The sequence below is a fragment of the Danio aesculapii genome, chromosome 13, assembly GCF_903798145.1.
Source record: "Danio aesculapii chromosome 13, fDanAes4.1, whole genome shotgun sequence".
Classification (NCBI taxonomy): Eukaryota; Metazoa; Chordata; class Actinopteri; order Cypriniformes; family Danionidae; genus Danio; species Danio aesculapii.
This window is the reverse complement of record NC_079447.1, coordinates 28,321,356-28,344,072: the sequence shown is the minus strand read 5'-3', so window position 1 is coordinate 28,344,072 and position 22,717 is coordinate 28,321,356. Positions and strand designations below refer to the sequence as shown.

At 33.6% G+C, this 22,717-nt stretch overlaps 3 protein-coding genes across 3 annotated transcripts; 2 read left to right on the top strand and 1 right to left on the bottom strand.

The window, feature by feature from the left end:
- The first annotated feature begins 3,742 nt into the window (after positions 1 to 3,742).
- Positions 3,743 to 5,740, top strand: msx3 (muscle segment homeobox 3). Its single transcript, XM_056470815.1, has 2 exons — positions 3,743 to 4,255; positions 4,678 to 5,740. Exons 1-2 carry the CDS (start codon positions 3,847 to 3,849, stop codon positions 5,091 to 5,093), a joined length of 825 nt encoding a protein of 274 aa, XP_056326790.1. The 5' UTR covers positions 3,743 to 3,846; the 3' UTR covers positions 5,094 to 5,740.
- A 1,107-nt stretch (positions 5,741 to 6,847) lies between these two features.
- znf511 (zinc finger protein 511) lies at positions 6,848 to 10,660 on the bottom strand. The gene is made up of 6 exons (XM_056470814.1): positions 10,393 to 10,660; positions 10,194 to 10,267; positions 8,849 to 9,050; positions 7,377 to 7,501; positions 7,119 to 7,283; positions 6,848 to 7,013 (listed from the first exon to the last, which is right to left on the bottom strand). The coding sequence occupies exons 1-6, from the start codon at positions 10,591 to 10,593 to the stop codon at positions 6,947 to 6,949; spliced, it is 834 nt and encodes a 277-aa protein (XP_056326789.1). The 5' UTR covers positions 10,594 to 10,660; the 3' UTR covers positions 6,848 to 6,946.
- A 3,062-nt stretch (positions 10,661 to 13,722) lies between these two features.
- adam8a (ADAM metallopeptidase domain 8a) lies at positions 13,723 to 22,573 on the top strand. Its single transcript, XM_056470764.1, has 25 exons — positions 13,723 to 13,823; positions 13,929 to 14,023; positions 14,112 to 14,185; positions 14,272 to 14,350; positions 14,445 to 14,521; positions 14,736 to 14,919; positions 15,127 to 15,192; positions 15,276 to 15,344; positions 15,443 to 15,612; positions 15,945 to 16,029; positions 16,143 to 16,276; positions 17,195 to 17,372; positions 18,301 to 18,390; positions 18,501 to 18,696; positions 18,951 to 19,017; positions 19,107 to 19,275; positions 19,362 to 19,439; positions 19,640 to 19,724; positions 19,831 to 19,945; positions 20,039 to 20,222; positions 20,356 to 20,391; positions 20,482 to 20,538; positions 21,148 to 21,219; positions 21,329 to 21,403; positions 21,836 to 22,573. Exons 1-25 carry the CDS (start codon positions 13,772 to 13,774, stop codon positions 21,878 to 21,880), a joined length of 2,532 nt encoding a protein of 843 aa, XP_056326739.1. The 5' UTR covers positions 13,723 to 13,771; the 3' UTR covers positions 21,881 to 22,573.
- The last annotated feature ends 144 nt before the right edge of the window (positions 22,574 to 22,717 follow it).

Here is a 22,717-nt window from a genome sequence, read left to right as displayed (position 1 = left end):
TTTCAATTGGCATTACAAAGGTTTATACTTATACCTACTATTATACTTAAAGGGATATTTTACTCCTTAAGAACAATTTGCTGTTGAAGGTGTTCATGATCCAAGACACTGGTGACTTTTTTTCTTAAAAGAAAGCATGTAGGCGAAACAAAACGAATATCTGTACATTGAGGAATTCTTTTTTTAAGCCCACCCTGTTCTTCTGATGAAAAAAGTCTTCTACATCTATCTTGTATAGCCTGAGGGTGAATATTCATTTAAATTTGCTTTCGCCCGATGATCCAGCAGCAAACTGAAAATGTATCGCAGCATAACAACACAACTTTTCCCCAATAATTTGTACTTTGAAAAGATGCACTTTCCAACCACAAGAGTCTCTCGGCAATCAGCACAGAATTCTGCTTGGCTTTATTTTTTTAAACATGAGAATCAAAGCAAAGGATGCATGAGAAATCTATGTAACCCCCCTTGGACATAGACAAACATTCCATCAAGAATCAGATCTTTGCAAAACTTTGAACTCATGCACAGAGGACTAACATAAACAGTATTGTACTGCTTAAGAGCAATTGTTCCATTGGCAGAGCAATAGTAGAGTCATGAGGGATTCCCAAAAAATAACATTGTGTGTTTACATTTCTAGCAATTATACTAACCTCAAGAAGAGTAACAGGAAAAATTAATTATTCAATAAAAAAGGTTGAGAGTCAAGGGAGACGGGAGGAAAGTTACGCATGACATTAAATTCCCCAGAGATGAAATAACGTCCTGAGATGACGGCAAAGGAAATTACTTAATAGCTATATAGAAGCAAAAGGCAACAGTGATGTCCTCTGATAAAAATCTTAATGTGGTCTTTTAACATATAAACTTTGACATTGGCTCTGCAAATATGAAAATCTTGGTTTGTTAACAAATAATGAGGACACTGTGGCGCACAATACGGTATCTTGAGTCTGGCTTCTGGAAGTACCAGGATAATCATATTTGTCTTCTATGTTTTTGTACATTCATGTGAAGCTTGAACAGTCCAGTTGCACCATTATTGTATGTGTGTGTGTGTGTGTATATGTATATATATATATATATATATATATATATATATATATATATATATATATATATATATATATATATATATATATATATATATATATATATATGTATGTATGTATGTATATATGTGTGTGTATATATATGTATGTATATATATATATATGTATGTGTGTGTGTGTATATGTATATATGTGTGTGAATATATATATATATATATATATATATATATATATATATATATATATATATATATATATATGTATATATATATATATATATATATATGTATATATATATATATATATATATATGTATATATATATATATATATATATATATATATATATATATGTATATATATATATATATATATATATGTATATATGTATATATATATATATATATATATATATATATATATATATATATATATATATATATATATATATATATATATATATATATATGTATAGAAGCAAAAGGCAACAGTGATGTCCTCTGATAAAAAATATTAATGTGGTCTGTATATATATATATATATACACACACACACCCACACAAACACATACATATCTTCTATTAATTTAAATGGTAACTCCACCAGTCCCCATTTTGCATAAATGTTTTCTTATTAATAATTTTCCACAAAAATATCCTCATTAGAGATTAAATTATTCCAATTTTGCATCAGTATATTAAATGGGCCAATAATTGTTCTGTTTTCTATTCACATTTATATGAACTTGAAAGGTTTGTTTGGGCTCTTTCACATCTTAACCCTGTCAGCTTCTTCCATTTTGGGGTAATGAGTAGCACATAGACACACTACACTACTTACAGTATTTTGCTTTGTAATAAATCAGAGAACCACTTCCTTAGTAAATGTTTCAATATGTGCGCTGGTTTTGAAGAACACTTGGAGTGGTATTCTCATGGGAGGAGGTTACATGGTCCCAGCAATTACATTCACCAAGGATTTCGCTGAAATTCCGCCTTGCCGAGAGCAGGGCAGGCACTGTGGATCAGCAAGAAAAAAAGTTCAAAAATAAAAAAAAATACAAAATTGTCATCGATCGCGTTGGGTTGCCCCTGTATGGAGCAGGAAGTCAGCGACATGAATGTTTGAACTACTTATTAGATAGTAGTTTTGCGTTAGACTAGGCCTAATTGTTTCTCAAATAATGCCAAACAGTGTAATATTTAATTGACTGTATCAGAAGTCGTTGATTTTTTTTTTTAAAAAACGATGAGCATAAGAAGTCTTGCCAAACCTCGCTTTGACAGATTAATCATGTGGCTCTAAAAGTGAATCGTATAATTTACACATCTGGCTAATAACAGCTGGCCTAATATAGCGGGTCAACAGTCGAGGTTAACACACCAAAAAAGTACATTTGTAATAACATTTTAGCTACTAAAATATCCGTCAAACAGCGACATTTTAATATATGCCCATGAATGCTTCCTTCTGAGATCTTGATGAGAATGTAACGCAGCCTAAAACTCCTATCATAAAAGTTAAAAAAATCATTATCATTATTTTTTTTATTCCATGATTTATGCCTAAATGCTAAATATACTTAATACACATAGACTAATAAACCCAATGTCACATAAGTCGCTCATTCAATTTTGTTGATTTAGGCTACAAACACCGAAATCCGTTTTAAAAACAGACTTTTTTGGTTACTTTATATCTTCTCGCAGAAAACTGCAATGTAAACATGCTCTGATAATAAAAATGATCAAGTCTAAGTCTTCTAAAAGGAGGCATATAGTAAGGCAACAGTTAACTGAATGGTGCGCGCTGACTGTGGGAACTGATTGCCCTCTGGCTATTGCCTTGACATTAAACTCTTCGAGGACAATTGGTTAAGTGGAGTTAACTGTTGCATATTCTCCCTGAGGTAGCTTCCTTTTTGATCTTGCCGAGACTGGCGCCTTCCAAAACAGGGCTTGTCTGCGTTATGAAATGCTTTGACTTACGGTGAGGGGTTGCCAGTTGCGCCTCAATGGAGGCTTTCTGCAGTCTTAAAGGGCCAAGACAAGCTTTAAATTGCTGTAATGCAGCGTGACAAAATCATCGTCAATTCAGTCACATCATTTTGTCCCGTCACATTTTACGGGAAACTTTGAAAGCATTTCTTCCTCAGTTAAACATGATGCTGTTTATGATGTAAAACAGACGCATTTAAAAATGTAAATATTTAAGTGCCAATCAAAAACATTTATTATTATTTTTCTATGCACGTTGAATAAAAACTTCTATCACACGTGTGATATAAAAATGTTCCATTTATCCAGCACTTTTATAAAGTAAATCTCCCAGAAATCGTGGACGAAGAGGCCAAGGAAGTGGTTTGTTTCGCTGTATGTTTTCAATAAGAGTTCAGTTAATGAGTACGGAGGCCCGCTATACAGACATCCCCTCTGGTTAATTGCAACAAAACTTCTCAAATGGCTCCTTGCCTCCAAGACTGGAGCCCCCAGAGCAATCAATAAACCACCTCGGCAAGACAAGTATGATTAACCATGCAACATTTCTTTCAAAATCATTGTGACGTCTCAAAGAAACTGCTTGGACCAATCAGGACGAGCACGCGGAAAGTCATGTGGGTGAAATGTCAAGCCGATTGGAGGGCGGCAGGGAAAAAAGCGAACTTTTGGAAGTTTATAGCTGCGAGTGCGCTCTGCTTGGAGACCGAGGCAAGCGTCGCAAAAGCGCGACGGCAGAAGGGAAGCGCTGCTGGACCAGAGTATAATTCAGGACGACTCACATATTCTTGTTGTATGGCCCCTCTATCATCCATGATGAATTCTTTACAAGGGCCACTCTCCCAAGAAGGAAAACTACAGGAGCGCAAAAGCGCGGACAAAGAGGAGGCTCAAACCAACGATAAAGCGTCTGTCAAAGGATGTAAAGGCAAAGCGCTGAGTCTGCCGTTCAGTGTGGAATCTTTAATATCAGACAGAACAAGCTCACGGACTTTATACACGTCTTCTGAAGCTGGTATTATATCTCCGACATCCGGTGCGGATGAGCGGCTGAGGCTCTCGCCCATGGCTCTTTACGCAGATAGGAAGATCCCAGTGGAGAGCGTCTCCAACCTATCCGACTGCAAGAGAGGAGATATGGAAGAACTAAGTGACAAGGGACAGTCAGGCTGGTTTCAGACAACCTCGTACACTTCTCCGCCAAGTAAGCACCCCAGCAATATTTGTGCATGATGATGCATGACAGTTTTGACTATTATAAAATGCATGCAGTTAAACGCGCTCAGAAATGAAGCTGAATAGCTGTTAAACATATATATACACGCACTTTAAAAAAAAACAGAAAATTACACCAATATGTGTTGTGCAGATGAAGATATTGATGTAATCCAAGCGTAGAATTATTGTCCAGTATTCCTGCTAAGAATACGCATTCATTTTTAACAATGACAGTTTAGTGAATAGCCTATTTAGACTAAAATATGTTCAGGCCTATGTATAATTCAGACCTTAGGGATAAACCCATGTTTAAAATTCACTTCGGCAGAACAAAAAAAGTTTAAAGAGCACCTGTTATCTTGCCAATGTAATTGTAATTAATCTGTTGAATGTTTTTAATAATTTCAGGGCATTCGAGTCCACCCCCCTGTACCCTCAGAAAGCACAAGAACAACCGAAAACCGCGGACCCCGTTCACCACCTCGCAGTTGCTCGCTTTGGAGAGAAAATTTCGTCAAAAACAGTATCTTTCTATCGCAGAGAGAGCGGAATTTTCCAATTCACTCAACCTCACAGAGACTCAAGTTAAAATCTGGTTTCAAAACAGACGAGCGAAGGCAAAAAGACTCCAGGAGGCCGAACTAGAGAAACTGAAACTTGCAACCAAGCCGTTATTACCTGCGTTCGCCTTTCCGTTCCCACTCGGAACACACGTTGGTTCTCCACCCCTCTACGGACCGTCCAGCTCCTTTCCCAGACCCGCCTTACCAGTCCCGGGACTTTTCGGTGGACCAGTGACCTACGGAATGTATTATTTGTCTTAACCGACTGAAGCACGTCCTTCAATTCACCGTCTGTAACTGCTGCTGTTCTGCCAGTCAAAAGACGTGTGAAATTGCAAATATGTTTTCTTTATAGAACTTCAGCAAATGCAAGAATTTAAAATAAATTATTTTTGTAATCTACACGGTTTATTTCAAAACTAACAGTCCCCAAATTTGTTTTAAAAGTGCAATGAATATTCCCCTTACAGAAGACTTTATGCTGTAGTATACAAGTATAGCCTACAGACACACCACTATGTGAATAATTGTCTTAGTCTCAGAGAAAATATCTCCAAGAGATTATTTAAGGGCACAACCGATCTGGAAAGTTTCTAGAGCAGCATCATTTGTTGGTGATGCGAAAGAAGCCTCCTAGTCTATGCCAGTTCCCAAAAAGCTCTTATAGAAACGACCTTATAATTACTATGTTTTTTTACTTAAAGTGCTTGTTTCGAGTGACAGCAGAATCTTTTCGTAAAAATAAAAGTTCTTACGTCATTTCTACTTTCCATTGGTCTGCCCAAATTCGGGCCTAACTGGATTGTAAGAGCCCTTTTTTAAAATGAATCCATGTATTTTCACTCAAACCAAATATTTTGTCGTGTATTACAAAGATTGTGCTCAGATATTAAAATTTGCAAATTCTATACCGCCAATGTGGTTGGCTATACCTCTAGGTTACGTGTTATTATTTCTGCCCGCTAGTTTCAGATATTTGATTTGTTATTTAGTTGGTCTTTATTAAAAATGATCAACGAGAAATGCGCATCTTCGATTACTCCATAACTTTTCCTCCCGAACGTTGTGGGCCTGTTTTTTTATTTTTCGTCTGTTTAGCCATAATCCCTTCAGTAGACTAAATGTATGCTAGTTTGCTAGGTTGTAAGAATAATGTCTAGATTTTTTTATTATTGTAAATACACGTATATATTACATATTTTGCATTCCTCTTTTGAACAAAATTACAAATAGAATTGCTGATATTTATACACTGTTTACATTTATCTTCTGTAAATTATTGTATATTTTATATGTATATACAAATTAGAAATAATCTTTTGCATTAAAAATAAATCTTCACAGAAACTGATGTGTACAATGTCATTATTTAAAACCTCTTAATTCAACCTAACAGTCCTTCTGCTGTTTTAATCACTTACGTTTCGTGAATCAAAATAAAAAGCGCTATGTAACATCTGTGACAGCAAGTACGCGTTGTTCTATATATTTTTCAGAAACCGACGATTGCAATTGGTTTGATTAAAAACGATCAGCGCTAAATATACAAACGAACAAGATACACGAACATGCTCCTAAAAATAAATACAAAGATACAAAATGAAAAAATTAATGAACAGACCAAACTGTAACGGTGAGAATTCCTGGCCCATTGGTATTAAGCGCAAGCCCTTCAGATAAACTCTATGCACAATGTTACAAAATTCAACTCCCGTAAATCTGATTTAAAAAACATTTGTTGCAATTCATCTCAAGTTTTTTTTCTTAAGTCCTCTGACACCATCATTACACCGCGTGTTTTATGCCTGAAACATGAAGGGATTCAGCAAACAATTCTGTGCCATTCGTTGAAAGCAGGATCTCGAAGCACACATTTAATGCAATGCATAACATCCTAAAGTTAAAATTAAGATACTCCGCTTGACATTTTACTTATAAACTTCTCACTACAACCATCTGTCAGGTTTTGCATCTTAAAGTCATATGCCACACAAGAAAAAAACCCTTTTTAAAGATTGCTTTCATGATTTTTATTACAAAAATACAGCTCTCAACAAACAAATGCTTTACTGAGCTCATGTGGTGAGCTGTTAGGGAGGAATAAAAGCTTTGGCCTATTTCTTCCTCCTTCCTCTGAAGCCTCTGACTGAGCCTTGACCGAAACAAATGGATGATGGAACTCTGGAGGAAAGATAATAATCAACAGATAGTTCTGATCACTGAGTCTACAGGGTAATGAAACTTAATCGAGTATTTATATGAATCCATGACCTAGAATCCACCCACTTGTATGTGTATCGTGGTTTTAGATTAGCTGCCTGCATTGGTTCTGTTTCCACAGGCTCTGGGGTCAGAGAAAAGTCCATGGACTCAGAGTTTTCTTGTTGCAGAATGGTCGCAGAAACATCCATAAGTGCATCCTTTATCTGTTGACTCTTTTTTTCTGTTGTTCTGTTGATGTGATTATGATGCTTAAAATTAGCACATAATAAAAAAAAAGCCAAAACGTAATGCAAAAGTGTACATTCTGTATAAATACCAAACCTTCCGATCTTCTTTGACTTGTCAAATCTGAAGTCTGCTGGATAGCTATGCGTTCTGATGAGATGATCTTTCCTTTCTTTGCTCGTTTTGAATTTCAGTCCACATCCTTCAACCAAGCACTCATACTGAAAAGCGATATTAATAGAAGAGAATTAACAGAAGATGATTATCAGAGGAAAAGTAAAGGATGATATTTGCTGGTTTAAACAGTGTATGGAGAGTAGCGAAGATGTACTAATATAAAGTTTCACTTATTTTTGATTCCTTTAAAATAAGTTTCAAAGATTTAAGCCCCAAAAATGTACCATTATTTCCTCAACCAAAGAGTTCCAAACTTTCCGCTGAACACAAAAGAATATACTTTGAAGAATTTGGGTAACCCTATAACCACTGACATCCATAATAGAAAAAAATACTATAAAAGTCAATGGCTAGCATTCTTAAAAATATTATAATAAAAATAAAACCTGTATTTTTGTGCGTTTAACAGAAGAAAGTTAGTAAATGAGGACAGAACTGTCATTTTTGTGTTGACTTGTCCTACTATAACTTGCGGATGAAACCAGTAGGTGGCATCATTTCGCTACACAGATGTTGGATCTAATTAAATGTGAAGTGTACTTCTCTGAGTAAATGTTTTTACAGCAGCTTTTCTAATCTGGTAGGCATTTACATTCATTATAGAATTATCTTTATTCTCTATGCTATATCAAACTGTGGTAAATTTACATTACATCTATAATATTTAACAGTAGTCAACATTTGAAGTGGATCAAAACTTTTCATCAAAGTTGTTCTAAAACTATTTACTTATTTAGAGGTTTTGATAATGTCCAAAACTGTTAAACAACACTCACTTTTAGCTTGACAATGTTTATCTTTTTTTTTTTTTTGATACACTTCAAATGATTTTCCACCATTCACATGATGCTATAAGGAATCACGTGGCCACAACACTTTATATATCACTCACTACACTCCAATCTGGGATTAAAAATGACATTACCATGCACTGTTTCTCTGCCATGATGATCATAATAAGGTGTAGCCTATACAAAAAAACTACATGGAATAAGATTGAAAACACTGCCAAATCAATTAACCTTATGATACACAGTAACTCTGTTATAATTCTGACAACACTAAGACTATCAGTAGTCTAGCAAGTCACATAACAGATACATTTGACAGCTACACAAAATGAAACCTCCAACTAACTATATTAAACATACTTAAGTCTTTGCACACACTTTGACTTATTTAGCGGTTTTGATAATGTCCTAAAACTATTAAACAACACCCATTCTTGGCTTGGGACCATTTTGATCAACTTTTTTTGATACACTTCAAATGTTTTCAAACTAAAGTATTAATCTTCATCTAACACACATTCACACAATGCAATCATTATTGGCTATAACACTTTATATATCACTCACTACACACCAATATGGCATTGAAAATGATATTACCATGCACTGTTTCTCTGCCATGATCTGGAAAAGAGAGTCATGCCACTCCAATATGTGGATCTCCAGCAGGCGATTTGATGGAAACGAGCGCTTACAGTTGGAGCACACATTTCGATGTAATGTATTGTAGTGGTGCTCATATCCTTCCAGTGTGTCGAATAATTGTTTGCATCCTGCGATGTGACACCTGAACTCAGAGATACTGGGAAGGGGGTTGAGATATTAGTAGCACGTTAGTATTAAGTCACAAGGATGTTGCTCAGGACGTTTCAGCCCTTATCCAATTGTGGAGTCATTAATTGTATTATTGATGGTGGAAATTCACTGGCACAAGAGTTTTTAAAATGGGTCTGGGTACTGAGAGGAAGCGGTATTGGGGATGATTGAAATGTTTTGGGTGGGGATAAAGCATAGAAAGTATAAAATAAATGACAATTAATTAATAAGTAATTACTTTATAAACAGGATGATGGTAATTTTAATTCATATGTGATAAAATAAACTATTTATATAATTCAGAAAATAATAAATAAAAATTAAATGTACTTACAAATACAGAAAATATTGAAATATATATATATATATATATATATATATATATATATATATATATATATATATATATATATATATATATATAATTATAAAAAACAATAGAGACTAAAACAGTCTCTCTTATTTAATTATTATAAGTAAGAAATTATCTTAACTGAAATAAAAAAATAATTAACATTAATTAAATAAATATTAAAGACCCATATATACTATTTATACTTTATAAAAAATTATGTCTTTATCCACCTTATTTTTCACCAAGGGGAAAGTGTCTTTTCCGGCTAGCTACTTTTAGCTTTACAACATAGCTCTTCACACTGCTTGACGACCTACTGCAATTGTGTATTCCTTAGTATCCTATAACTTGAGTGCACTGTATAAATGTAAACACACTGGTGCAAACACTTTTACCTTATACAGATCCTTTAAATTATTCTGATTATTTTCCTGTAACAGCCAATTAAATCTTGCACATTTACACAACACAGTTTACTGCTAAAAAAGAAATAAAAAACATACAAACAATTTAAAATTTAAGGATGATTGTTTTTGGGAAAAGATTTACTCTGTAAAATCAAATTACCTTATCATACACAGTAACTCTGTTATAATTCTGACAACACTAATACTATCAGTAGTCATTAGAAGTCACAGAAAATATACATTTGACAGCTACGCAAAACGAAACCTCCAACTAACTATATGAAACATACTTCAATGTTTAACAAACTTTGACTTATTAGCTGTTTTGATCATTAACAAAAGTCATCTCAAGAAGAAAAGCACTCACGTTGCAGGTTGTTTGTCATCCGCAAATGACGTCACTATATTCTGTAGGTACATGTGTCTGTGTATGTCGCCATCCTGTTGAAGAAACATCACACATGTCATTGCTAGTCACGTCGTCACGCTGAGAAGTAAACATGCGTTGTACGGCACTTTCCTATAGTGCAACATACTTTTCAGCCGATGAAACATAATATTTCTACCTCAAAATATTCATTTTCCACAGTAAAACGAAGTCGTTGAGGTCTGAATTCGAATGGCGATACAGCTCCGTCTTCCACACCCTCGGCTTTTTGTTGTATAACATGCCTCTGGGATTCCCTGTTTTCTGTTACCGGTATATTCTTTGCCAAAATTTGTGGTGTAGTAGAGGCCAAAAGTTCAATTATTTCGGGTTGAAGCATTATATGTTATTAAATATAAGTAAACATAAACACACTCTCCGTGAGCACCCGCCTTTCGATTGCCTGTTCAAACGCCTTTCAAAATAAAAGCCGCTTTATTGGATTGACGGCACCCAGAGCTTGCTAGAAAGTATGCAGTTTTATATTGTTTCAAAACAAAGTGTTAGCCAATTTAAAAATAAATGTATCATATATACACCCACATGACTCTGTAACGGTCTGTACACACAAGTAAGACTAAGTAAAAAAAATAAAAGAGAAAAAAGCAAAATAAAAGTAGCTAAAAACAAACCTGCACCTGCAAAATATAACCACTTGATGTCAGCAAAGTTATTCTCGCAACTCCATCCCTTTTCCTAACGGGTTGTCCTACGTTACATGCTGCAACCTGTGTGTTTATGCAGCTCATATCCTCATTCATTCATTTTCTTTTCGGCTTAGTCCCTTTATTAATTTGGGGTCGCCACAGCGGATTGAACCGGCAACTTATTCAGCATATGTTTTACACTAGATGCCCTTTCAGCTGCAACCCATCCCTGGGAAAATATCCTCATTGATTCATTCATTCATTCATTCATTCATTCATTCATTCATTCATTCATTTCTTTTCAGCTTAGTCTTTTTATTAATCTGGGGTCGCCACAGCAAAATTAACTGGCTACTTATCCAGCATATGTTTTACGCTGATGCCCTTCCAGCTGCAATCCAACATTGGGAAACACCCACACACTCTTGCACACACTCACATACACTACGGCCATTTTAGCCTTTTCAATTCACCTATACCGGCATGTCTTAGTACTGTGGGGGAAACCAGAGCACCTGGATGAAACCCATGCGATTCATCATGGGGAGAACATGCAAACTCCACACAGAAATGCCAACTGACCCAGCCGAGGCTCAAACCAGCGACCTTCTTGCTGTGAGGCGACAGTGCTAACCACTGAGCCACTGTGTCACCATATCCTCATATATTGAAGTATTGAAAAAAATATCACTGCAAGAAGTAAGCTTTAAAATATTTGTAAATATTGTGTAACTTCTGCTATTCATGGCATTTTTGCCTTGGCTATTTATTAATATTCAAGTGCTTCATCGTTAGTTTTTCACTCTAATTATTTTATAATAGCTTATAACTATTTTAAAAGTAGGGTAAATATTTGAAACAGAGCAATTGGTAATCAAATAGAACATCTGGATTTATTTGGTGATCATGTTATGTTTTCTGCTTGTGTCCTCAGTTTAACTCTCTGTCCCGGATAGTCTTTTGTAATATCCTGTTAGTAATAACGAATAAAACCCACATCCTCAATGACATCATCCTCCAGGTGATGACAAAACCCCATCTCAGCACAAATTTACAAAATCGCTCTTCCTAATTTCATAAATTCTCCTGAAACAATTTGTATGCTTTTGTGAAGTTGTGCCTCAAGGAAAATCAGTGTGATTAATGCCTTTATTTGTAAGTGAAAGACAAACATTGACTCTTTGCTTAAAATGGTCCCATATAATTGGCGCTGGAGGCCCAGGGTAGCTTTTTATTACTGCAATTTGTTTAGGAAATTTTATGCTATGAACAAAATCACAAGAGTCAAGAAAGAAGTCAAAAGTAAAAAAATAAATGAAAATATGATTACTATATTTTATTAATAGTTTGACTTTTGTTCTTATTTTATATATTTTACATTTAGGTACGCTGTAAAACCCAAAATGTTTAGATAACTCAACCCATTTGAGGAAACCGATTGCAACAAACCATTTTATAAAAAAAAATTCAAATGAGTACTGTGAACTTAATCCATGTAAGTAAACGAAGCACAGTAAAACCTAATAAATGAAGAGAACTCAAACCAACTGAGTACTGTAAAACCTAGTAAGCTAAGGCAACTTAAACCTGTTGAGGAAACCGATTGCAATAAACCATTTGAGTTAAAAAAATGAATCTATATGAGTACAGTGAACTTACTCCATTTAAGTTGATGTAATGAGCTATTTAATGAATTCGTAACCTTCAACACTGAGTTTAAAACTCTTTTCAAATGAGTAGAATTAACTTTCAGTATATTTTGAGTTAACTACACTTATTTCATTTGATAAAGTTGACCGTTGGGTTTTACAGTGTATAAATATTTTGGCTGTTTACATTTAGCTTTCTGGTAAATCTATTTAATTAGGTTTTTCTGCTTTGTTTTTATTGGTGGTTATTTAAGGTATTTACATAAACCACCATAAACACAATTAAAAAAAAGACTATATAGTTTTTAGTGCTGTAATATTTAGTAAATTTATTAGTAGCACAAATCATGTATAAGAAAAGTAATGTATCAAAAGTATCAAAAGTAATGTATCCATTTTTTATAGTCCAATATCACCATCTTGCTAAATGTTGACAATGCAAAAACAATACATCTTGGCAGCTTAACCAGATTGTGCAGCTTTTGTTCCAGTTACTGATTTGAAAAAAAAGTCAGCTATTGTATTATGGAAGATAAAAAAAAATTGTAAGTAAAAAAATAAATTAATAATTAAACGCATAAGAATAAAAATAAATGAATAAATAAATGTATGAATATCATTATGCTATATTATATTATATTATATTATATTATATTATATTATATTATATTATATTATATTATATTATATTATATTATATTATATTATATTACATTACATTATATTATGTCATGTCATGTCATGTCATGTTATATGTTATATTATATTATATTATATTATGTTATGTTATATTATATTATATTATATTATATTATATTATATTATATTATATTATATATTATATTATATTATATTATATTATATTATATTATATTATATTATATTATATTATATTATATTATATAACAACAGGAATCCATAACGTGAATCTCAAAGTCCTAAGATACAGATATAATAACTATTAACTATTTAGCGTATTATAATTTTGAAAACGTTAAACACAAATCTGTATTGATGCTTCATACGAAAACTGACACATTGACCGGCCAGTGACTCATTACTGACCAGTTTGATATTACCGGATGAGGAGGTCGTAAACTTCTATGCTAATTTACCGTATAACCGAGGCGGAGCTTCAACTTTCAAGTAGCTGAGTTTGTTCCCACAGACAGCAGCAGCAGCAGCCCTCGAGTCCCGGAGCGAGAGCACAGCACAGCGAGCCATGCAACACACTGGACTATTTATAACGCTGCTTTTTTTCATTTATACATGGGGTGAGCGCACAGATTTGTGAGGATTCTTTAACAGCGAGTGATTTCAGTTTGCGTGATGTGTTTTACATGTAATTTAATTCTGTGGTGATTTGTTTGTTGCTGTAGAGAGTCTGGAGGCTTTACCTCATGTGATGCGCTATGATGTGGTTCGGCTTCAGGCACTGAGAGGGAGAACCAGAAGAAGCGCCTCTTCTCTCCAGGTCCTAACTTTAAAAACTGACTTATTGACATTTACACTGGATGATTGAGTTCACTTTTATTCATGCATGCTTGCTTTCATCTATTTAGAAATATCCTGAGCAACTTGAATATGATGTGGCTGTAGATGGGAGGAACTTGACAATATCTTTGCACAGAAATAGGTGAGAATGGGACTGTTTATTAAAACAATATATGTTTTTAATAGTATGTGGAGGCATTGTATTTATACTCAGCCTTTGTTTTATAGGGAACTTTTAGGAAAACGTTACACTTTGACACATTATGGCGAAGATGGGATTTCAGAGACAAAGTCTTCGAACAAATTTGTATGTTGAAATTTTCAACATAAATATTTCTTTACTGTATGTTTGACACAGTGTGTGTATATAGCTTAATGCTTTTGTCTTGTGTTCATATCAGAATCACTGCTACTATCATGGACACATCCATAATTTTGAAGACTCTTCAGTCAGTGTGGGACTTTGTTCTGGAATGGAGTAAGAAAAATTAAATATTAAGCAACTTTTGAAAAGAATTGACTGAATATCAAATATGTTGAAATATATACATAAAAGTATATTAAATATTCTCTATGTCTACTTCGTGTAGAGTAAAAATATTAATTCGCAGTTGTATTTCTTTGGAAAATATTGACAAATGCTTTCTAAACTTCCACTAATATTTAATTCATGTCTTTTTGATGTTGTACAGAGGGTTTCTGAGAGTGAACGATCAGGTTTATTTGATTGAGCCCCTGGAAGAGTCTTTGGATGGGGACCATGCTGTTTACAAGCAAGAGCATTTAAGGACTAAGCGAGGGGCCTATGGATACATTAATGACACAGTCTATGACCTTGGCCCAAAGTCTAGTGGGCTGTATAAAGGAAAAAATATGGTAATGATTTGATAATAATCTGTTATTAAACCTAAGCTGTAATTATTTCAGTGATATTTTTAGCATTTTATATTTAGCCATATATTTACTGACAATTTTCAATGTAGCAAATTTTTATTATTATTAAGCAGAATGTTTAATTTGTACCTCATCATCTTTGTATCTTACCAGCTTTATAACAATAACTTTATGTCATCTGCCATTTAGAGAAACAAAGCCCCGAGAGGTGGACAGCAGATTGTTGAGATGGTTTTAGTTGTTGATAATAGAGAGGTATGAATGTGGTTTAATGAAGAAAAATATTGACTAAAGTGTTTTGTCTGTATTGTTAAAATCTATCAATACATTTTCTTTAGTACAAGAAGTTTGGAAGTTTTAAGAAAATAGAAGAAAGAATGATGCTGGTCGCAAACCATGTAGACAAGGTATTACACGACTTTGAATTTTTTTACTCTGCATGACATTATATATTGTGAAAGGATTTTCAAAGTAATACTTTTAATATTTTCCTTCTTACCTTTAGCTTTACCGGCCTTTAAACATACGTGTCATGTTGGTTGGACTGGAGGTTTGGTCTCAAAGAGACTTAATTGATGTCAGCAATATGCCAAATCTTACTCTGGAACGGTTTTTAAAATGGCGTCGAGAGAGCCTGCTTCAGAGGAAGAAGCATGACAATGCCCATTTTATTACGTGAGTCACTGATGTCTCATTTTAATCTTCTGTGTTATGTGTTCTATGTGCATTTTTCCCTTTAAAAACATATTTTTTATTATACAATGTATATGGTTATATCTCATGGTGTCATGGGCATAGTATAACTACATTTAAGTACTGTGCAATATTAATTAACTGCATGTGCTTACTAAATGTTTAGGATTAGGGTTGTGTTTAGGGTTATAGTTGCACACAACAATGCATCATTTATTGTTATTGCTTTACTACTTACATGGATCATGTGTAACAAACACTCTGTAAATATCAGCAAAACATCCATTTATTACTATTGTTCTTTTTTTATTCAGTGGTATAGATTTTGAAGGGTCCACTGTTGGGTTGGCTACATTATATGCAATGTGCTCTTCTTCATCCTCTGGTGCTGTGAATGAGGTATACCTATGAGTGTGTTTGTTTGTGTAAATAACGGATTAAGACATATCACTGATGTCGGAAGGTAGTGGTAAATAGCATTAATGCTAATAGGATTTGCTTTCTTTTCAAAGGACCATAACAGCAATCCCATTGCAGTGGCTTCTACAGTTGCACATGAAATGGGACATAATCTGGGAATGTCACATGATGATTCAAGCTGTGGATGCTCCTCTAACAAGGGCTGCATTATGGGAGATACCATTGGGTCAGTCTTGTTGAAAATACTTTAGAAAAGATCACGCAAGGCCATAAGACAACCACTTATTGGTGTACTTTGGTTTGCAAACATATGCAGTGAGATGTGTGTGTGTAAATATATATAAATATATATATATATATATATATATATATATATATATATACACACAATTATTATTATTATTATTTTTTTTTTAACGGAGAGAAGATTTTTTAAACACACTTCTAAACATAATAGTTTTAATAACTGATTTATTTGATCTTTGCCACGATCACAGTAAATAATATTTTACTGGATATTTTTCAAGACACTTCTATACAGCTTAAAGTGACATTTAAAGGCTTAACTAGGTTAATTAGGTTAACTAGACAGGTCAGGGTACGTAGGCAAGTAATTGTATAACGATGGTTTGTTCTGTAGACAGTCAAAAAAATGTAATTTGGACCTTAAAATGGTTCATAAAAAATTTAAAACTGCTTTTATTCTAGCCGAAATAAAAGCAAATAAGATTCTTCAGAAGAAACAATATTATCAGACATACTGTGAAAATTTCCTTGCTCTGTTGAACATCATTTGGGAAATATTTAAAAAAGAAAAAAAATCCAAAGGGGGTCTAATAATTCTGACTTCAACTGTATATTTATTAGTAGTGTGTTTAGTCAAAAGCTTCCAATAGACAAAAATGCACTTTAAATATGCTGATGATATATGCTCTTTATTGTAATAACAAAGTGTGAATGTTGGACACTTCATGCACTCAACTGTCGTAGCTTTAATTACGTAGTGTCGAGGCTTTTTAGACTCTATGCTGTATGGCAAAATGAAATGATAACATTGAACTCTAGATGATCGAGTGTATAAGTGCATTGCGTAGCATTTTAACTCTTTCACTGACTGTAATTTTCTTACATACTCTTCCAACAGGTCTATTTACCCGGATTTATTCAGTACTTGCAGTCAGTCATCATTAAAGGCATTTTTGCAGAACTATGACACCAACTGTCTACTAGATGTGTCAAATGAGGGTCAGATATATGGAGGCCCAGTTTGCGGAAATGCCTATGTTGAAAAAGGCGAGGAGTGTGACTGTGGAACTGTTGAGGTTGGTTTATTCAAAAAATTCCCAGTTGGTTTCTCAGTTACAGCATGACATCGATAAAATTGATGTTTGCATTTGAGTATATATATATATATATATATATATATATATATATATATATATATATATATATATATATATATATATATATATATATATATATATTTATATATACACACACACACACACACACACACTACCATTTATACACACACACACACACACACACATATATGTATGTATGTACAGAATATATACATGTACATCTATATGTACAGAAAATATAACAATAAAAATATGAAAATTAATTATTTTCTCTAAAGACACATACCTTTTTTGTCTCTCAGTGGAATTATATCATCATTAATATCATTATTACAATAAATATTAGAACAAATTGTGATATATTAGTCCACATCACCCATCGCAAGTGGAAATAAATTAGTAATAAAAGAATCTTTATTTTGGGTTTGCGTTTTCTTTTAATGATGAAAGTTTTGTCTCTCAGTTAGTGGTTCAAATATTGTGAATTTCTTATGCTTTTACTGAATACAGTAAAAACAGCACTGATTAACTGATTTCTATTGTAATATATTCTAAATATAGTATATTTTTCTACTATCAGTAGTCTTCTTGAGGGTCACATGATCTCTCAGAATTAATTGTAATATGATGCTGTGGTCCTCGAGGAACATTTGTTAATCCCTTTGATTTCATTAAAAAATATGTATTTGTGCACTAAGGAAGTGTGTTAATGTTTAGCCTCACATGAGGGTGATTAAATAAGCACAGAATCTCCATTGTGTTGTGAACTAACCCTTTAATTTCTCTTGCTGGAAAAAGTAATATATATAAAAAAAAACTGTTGAGTAGTTGTGTATTCAACAAAAACATGCATTTTGTTGACCCATGAAAACTGATGTGATTTTAGGAATGCAACAACCCCTGCTGCAATGCCACCACTTGTCGATTAACTGAAGGTGCCCGTTGTGCACATGGAGAGTGCTGCCATAATTGCCAGGTATCAGAAAAGCTGCCCATCAGACTCAATACTGAACACAATTTTGAACTTGTTCTGAACATGTGAAAGTAAATTACATCTCAGTTTGTCTCATTCGTCCCCCATTCTAGCTGAAACATACAGGCAGCCTGTGCAGAAAAAGTGCTCACGACTGTGATTTGGACGAATACTGTACAGGAGAGTCAGCTTTCTGTCCTGAAGATGATTTTAAGATGAATGGACTCCCCTGCAATTATAATCAGGGCTACTGTTACAACGGACAATGTCCAACACATAAGGAACACTGCAAGATGCTCTGGGGATCAGGTACTAATTTCTCAAACACTGCATTATGGATTGTTTACTTAAACAACTGTTTTAGTATTTTAATGTTTAATATTTTTATTTTTTGTCAAATGAAGTTTCATACAAGCATTTTTGCTATAACCTGACATCATTTCTTACCTATGATTGTATTAGATCAAATGTATTATTGTGTATTATCAATGTACAAGAACAAAATAAATTATACTCTACTATACATCTATACAAAAAGATATATTTAATATCCCTGTGTTTAGGTGCTGATGTGGATGATGATGCCTGCTTTCAGTATAATGTGATTGACAGAACCTCCAAAAGCGCTGAGTAAGTTCAACCTTCCTTTTCTTTGATGGCTGAAGGCTAAAGACTTCTGTTTTCTAATGGCACATTGTTTTTTTTTATTTTACCTAAAGACACAGAAAATGTGGGAGAATATACTGTTATGGTGGGAATCCTTTTCCCAAAACCAACAAAAAAGCAAATGTAAATGTTCAATCAAGAACCTGCTACATGGCTTTGGATTCGTCACCCACAGAAGAGTTAGGCATGGTTCCAACAGGCACCAAATGTGGCACAAATAAGGTCATTAAAGAATCAATGTGTAAAACTAGCCAGTGTACAAAAGCTTTATTTATTCATTTATTTCCAATATGTTTCTCAATCAACAGGTGTGTTACCAAAGCCTTTGCCTCGATATCAGTATGTACGGCACTGAGAACTGCTCGGATAAATGCAACAATCGTGGCGTATGTAATTTAATTCTTAATTTTTGTTTTATATTTTTTTTGTTAATTTTTTTAAGTTATAATGTCATGCTTCACAAATTCATATCGCTCAAATGTGCTATTCATAAGTTATTTAAAAAAACTGTATATTCTCTTGTCTGAAAAATATATTTTTGAATACACAAACGCATGTAACATTATTGTCTATGTATATTTTAAAGGTGTGCAACCACGAGTTGAAGTGTCACTGCGATCCAGGCTGGGCACCACCATATTGTGATGTTCAACTCTCAGAACTTCACAAAAGTAAAACCATTACATTCCATTATATTCTAAATTATCTCCTGTAATTCTGCCTTTGTCAATGAAAACTAATTCTATTTAATATCAATATGCTGATTTTGATCTACAGTGAGAAAATCTGTGGTTATTGGTGTTACTACATCTTTAGCCATCCTTGTGCTGATCATTATTATTGGAGCGCTGGTGTATAACAGGAACAAAATAACAGAATTTAGAAAGAAAAGGTAAGATGTTTATTGATTTCTGTGATCATTCATTTATGGTTGTGTGCATTACAATTGTTTTGAGATTAAAGTTGCACGTTCTTTTTCTAAAAGGCCACAGAAGGGCATCCACTCTTCTTCAGGCCAGTGCAATCCTGCATTTCAACCAGGAAGTGCAAAGAGCAGCCCCAGAATCGCACAGCCACGCATCAGTCAACCAACTTTCCTTGAGTCTTCCACTACTCAGGCCTGCAAACCTCTTCGGTCTCCGGCGATGCCCTGTAGACCTGCACCAATGGTAAAATTTAAATGAGAATTTTTTTAAATGAGCTGGATAATTTATATTTTGTATTAAATGTTCATTTTAGAATAAATGATGAAGGAAATTTCTGAATTTAAAACTAAATACCACTTTTCTGTATTACGCACAGCCTCCAAAGAACGCGCCACAGACCAGGAAAGAACAGGTAGATCATCTTCTGCAACAACTGAGCATTTGTATTTGAATCTGTTCCTGGTGAAAATATATAATGTTTAAACATGTTTTTTTTTCTTAGATAATGAAACCTCCTGTCCCACCTCCAGCCATTTCCAAAAATATTTATCCTCCTCAGGTGAGAAAATCCTAATTACACGGCATTCACATGGTTTTGGTTTGCTTTTTGGAAAGAAAGAAATACTTTTATTCAGCAAAAATAGGGTAAACTGATTGACATTAAAGACATATAAAATATTACAAAAGATACTTACATCAAATAAATTAGGTTATTTAATTAACACATTTTATAAACCAAATTAGAATAATTCAAATATTTTTGAAGGATCATGTGACTCTGAGGACTAAAAATTCTGCAATTATAGGGAGGATTCATATTTTAATGTAGGAAAATGGAAATGGTTATTTTAAAAATGTAATATTTATTTTTATATAATATATAATTTATGTAATATGTTTTATATTTCTCAATATAATTTTTATCAAATAAATGTGAGCATTAAAAAGTCTTTTTTTTTTGTTGAATTATTAACAAATCCACTTTAAATTTCAAACAGCAGGTTACATACAGTACTGTATAATAATAGTAAATAGAATTGTCAGTTTAGCGCAGGTACTTTTAATGACCAAGCTCACTTCAGAATTGATATGAAGGTAAAACAGTGCGTCCTTGTGAAACTAAAGAGTAATGTGTCATTACTTATGTCTTGTCTAAATTCTGTTTTAGGCAAAACCCCTACTGCCAGCATCTAAACCACTGCCTCCATCAAGACCCTTACCACCACTGGCATCTAAAGCTGTAAGAGCCCCTTTTTACTACAGGATTTGGTCTTGATTCAGTTAGCCCACAAAAAGCACCATATATTACATAAATAACATACAAATATCTTTGTTTGCACACACTGTAGGTGACTAAATCCAAATCACCTCCAGTGCCTCCTGTGAAACCCAGCGGGCCTCAGCCAGTATTTACTCCACCTCAGGTAATGTTTTGTTGCTCTGCATAGTGAAATATCTTAAAGGGATTCACATAAAGCTCATACTCCACTAGTTCCAAACCTTGATGTTTTTTTTTTTTTTTGCTTCTATTGAACACAAAAGAAGATATTCTGAAGAATGTTGGAAAGCAGCAGCCATTAACTTCCTTAACCTTTTTTGTCAACCTTATTGTCCCCATTATGGATGCCAATGGCTTTCAACATTCTTCAGAATATCTTGTTTTGTGTTCAAAAGTGATTGAGTAACAATGTAATGTAAATTTTTATGTAAATTGTAATGTAAACAATGTAAATTTTGAGAAAATTAATTAAATAAAGAACTATCTCTTAATTTAAATATTTTTTGAGCGTTTATACGGTTTAATTGAATGTGTGAATTGAATGTCAGTGCTTTAATCTCTTTTGCATTTACTGTAGGTAATCCAGAAAGTTGCACTGAAACCACCAGCGTGGCCCAGATGATCTGGAGCAGTGTGAGTTACTGTAAATCACTGGGAGCTTCAGAAGAAGCAGTTCATGAGCTGAACAAAGCTCTTTCTTTGTGATGTAGCTCTGAATAGGAAGATGATGTTAAGGAAGGGAAAGATGGTGAAACCAAATTTGCACTCTAGGAATCGCTCATTACTGATTTGGTACGATTTGTTTGTACTTTTGTCAGCTGCATTTTGGGCTTTCTTTATTATCTATTTATTTTATAGGCTATTTTAATTTTGAAGAATGTTATGCAGTTGTTTACAGTCAGCAGTTTCTAACTGACTCTATGTAAGTCCACCTAAGTGAGAAATGAAAGAGTCTGTCATGCAGTGTAAAAGTGTTTTGTGTGTTTATTCCTGTTTCTGTATAAGTATTTGCGATTTTATATCTTAAAATTGAAATCTTATTTTTCATTATTGTACGTAATTTCTTGTAATTTCAACATGCTTTATGTATTTAGTCTTGTTTACCTCATTCCCCTTTTACATTATTTAACTTTCGTGCGTTTTTTCTTGTGATCCTTTTGCACTCAGACTAAGGCAAACATTTGTTTTGCCCGCCTAATGTTTAGATTTCAGGTTTGCAATGATCTCAGCTGGGCTGATTTTACTCTTTAAATGTGAGAATGCTCTGTTTTGTATTCTGTGTACTGAATAATAAACTTTTTCACGTTTCTCTAAATGTCTTTATTATCATTGAATATTTCAAATCGCATTTTCAAATGACCGAAATGACCTCTACGGCGCCCTGTATTTCCGTTGCCTAGTAACAGGTCAAACATATTAATGATACACTTAAAATAATAGTTGGTTTTGATTACTCAAA

Bases quoted from the DNA above. Each gene is read 5' to 3' on its own strand.
- msx3 (XM_056470815.1), top strand. From the start codon at position 3,847: ATGGCCCCTCTATCATCCATGATGAATTCTTTACAAGGGCCACTCTCC. The intron at 4,256-4,677 runs GTAAGCACCCCA...TAATAATTTCAG, and splicing joins CTCGTACACTTCTCCGCCAA to GGCATTCGAGTCCACCCCCC.
- znf511 (XM_056470814.1), bottom strand. From the start codon at position 10,593: ATGCTTCAACCCGAAATAATTGAACTTTTGGCCTCTACTACACCACAA. The intron at 10,268-10,392 runs GTAGAAATATTA...TTTCTTCAACAG, and splicing joins TGGAAAATGAATATTTTGAG to GATGGCGACATACACAGACA. The intron at 7,284-7,376 runs GTTTGGTATTTA...TCACATCAACAG, and splicing joins AAGTCAAAGAAGATCGGAAG to AACAACAGAAAAAAAGAGTC.
- adam8a (XM_056470764.1), top strand. From the start codon at position 13,772: ATGCAACACACTGGACTATTTATAACGCTGCTTTTTTTCATTTATACA. The intron at 14,522-14,735 runs GTAAGAAAAATT...GATGTTGTACAG, and splicing joins GGACTTTGTTCTGGAATGGA to AGGGTTTCTGAGAGTGAACG. The intron at 14,920-15,126 runs GTAATGATTTGA...TCTGCCATTTAG, and splicing joins TGTATAAAGGAAAAAATATG to AGAAACAAAGCCCCGAGAGG.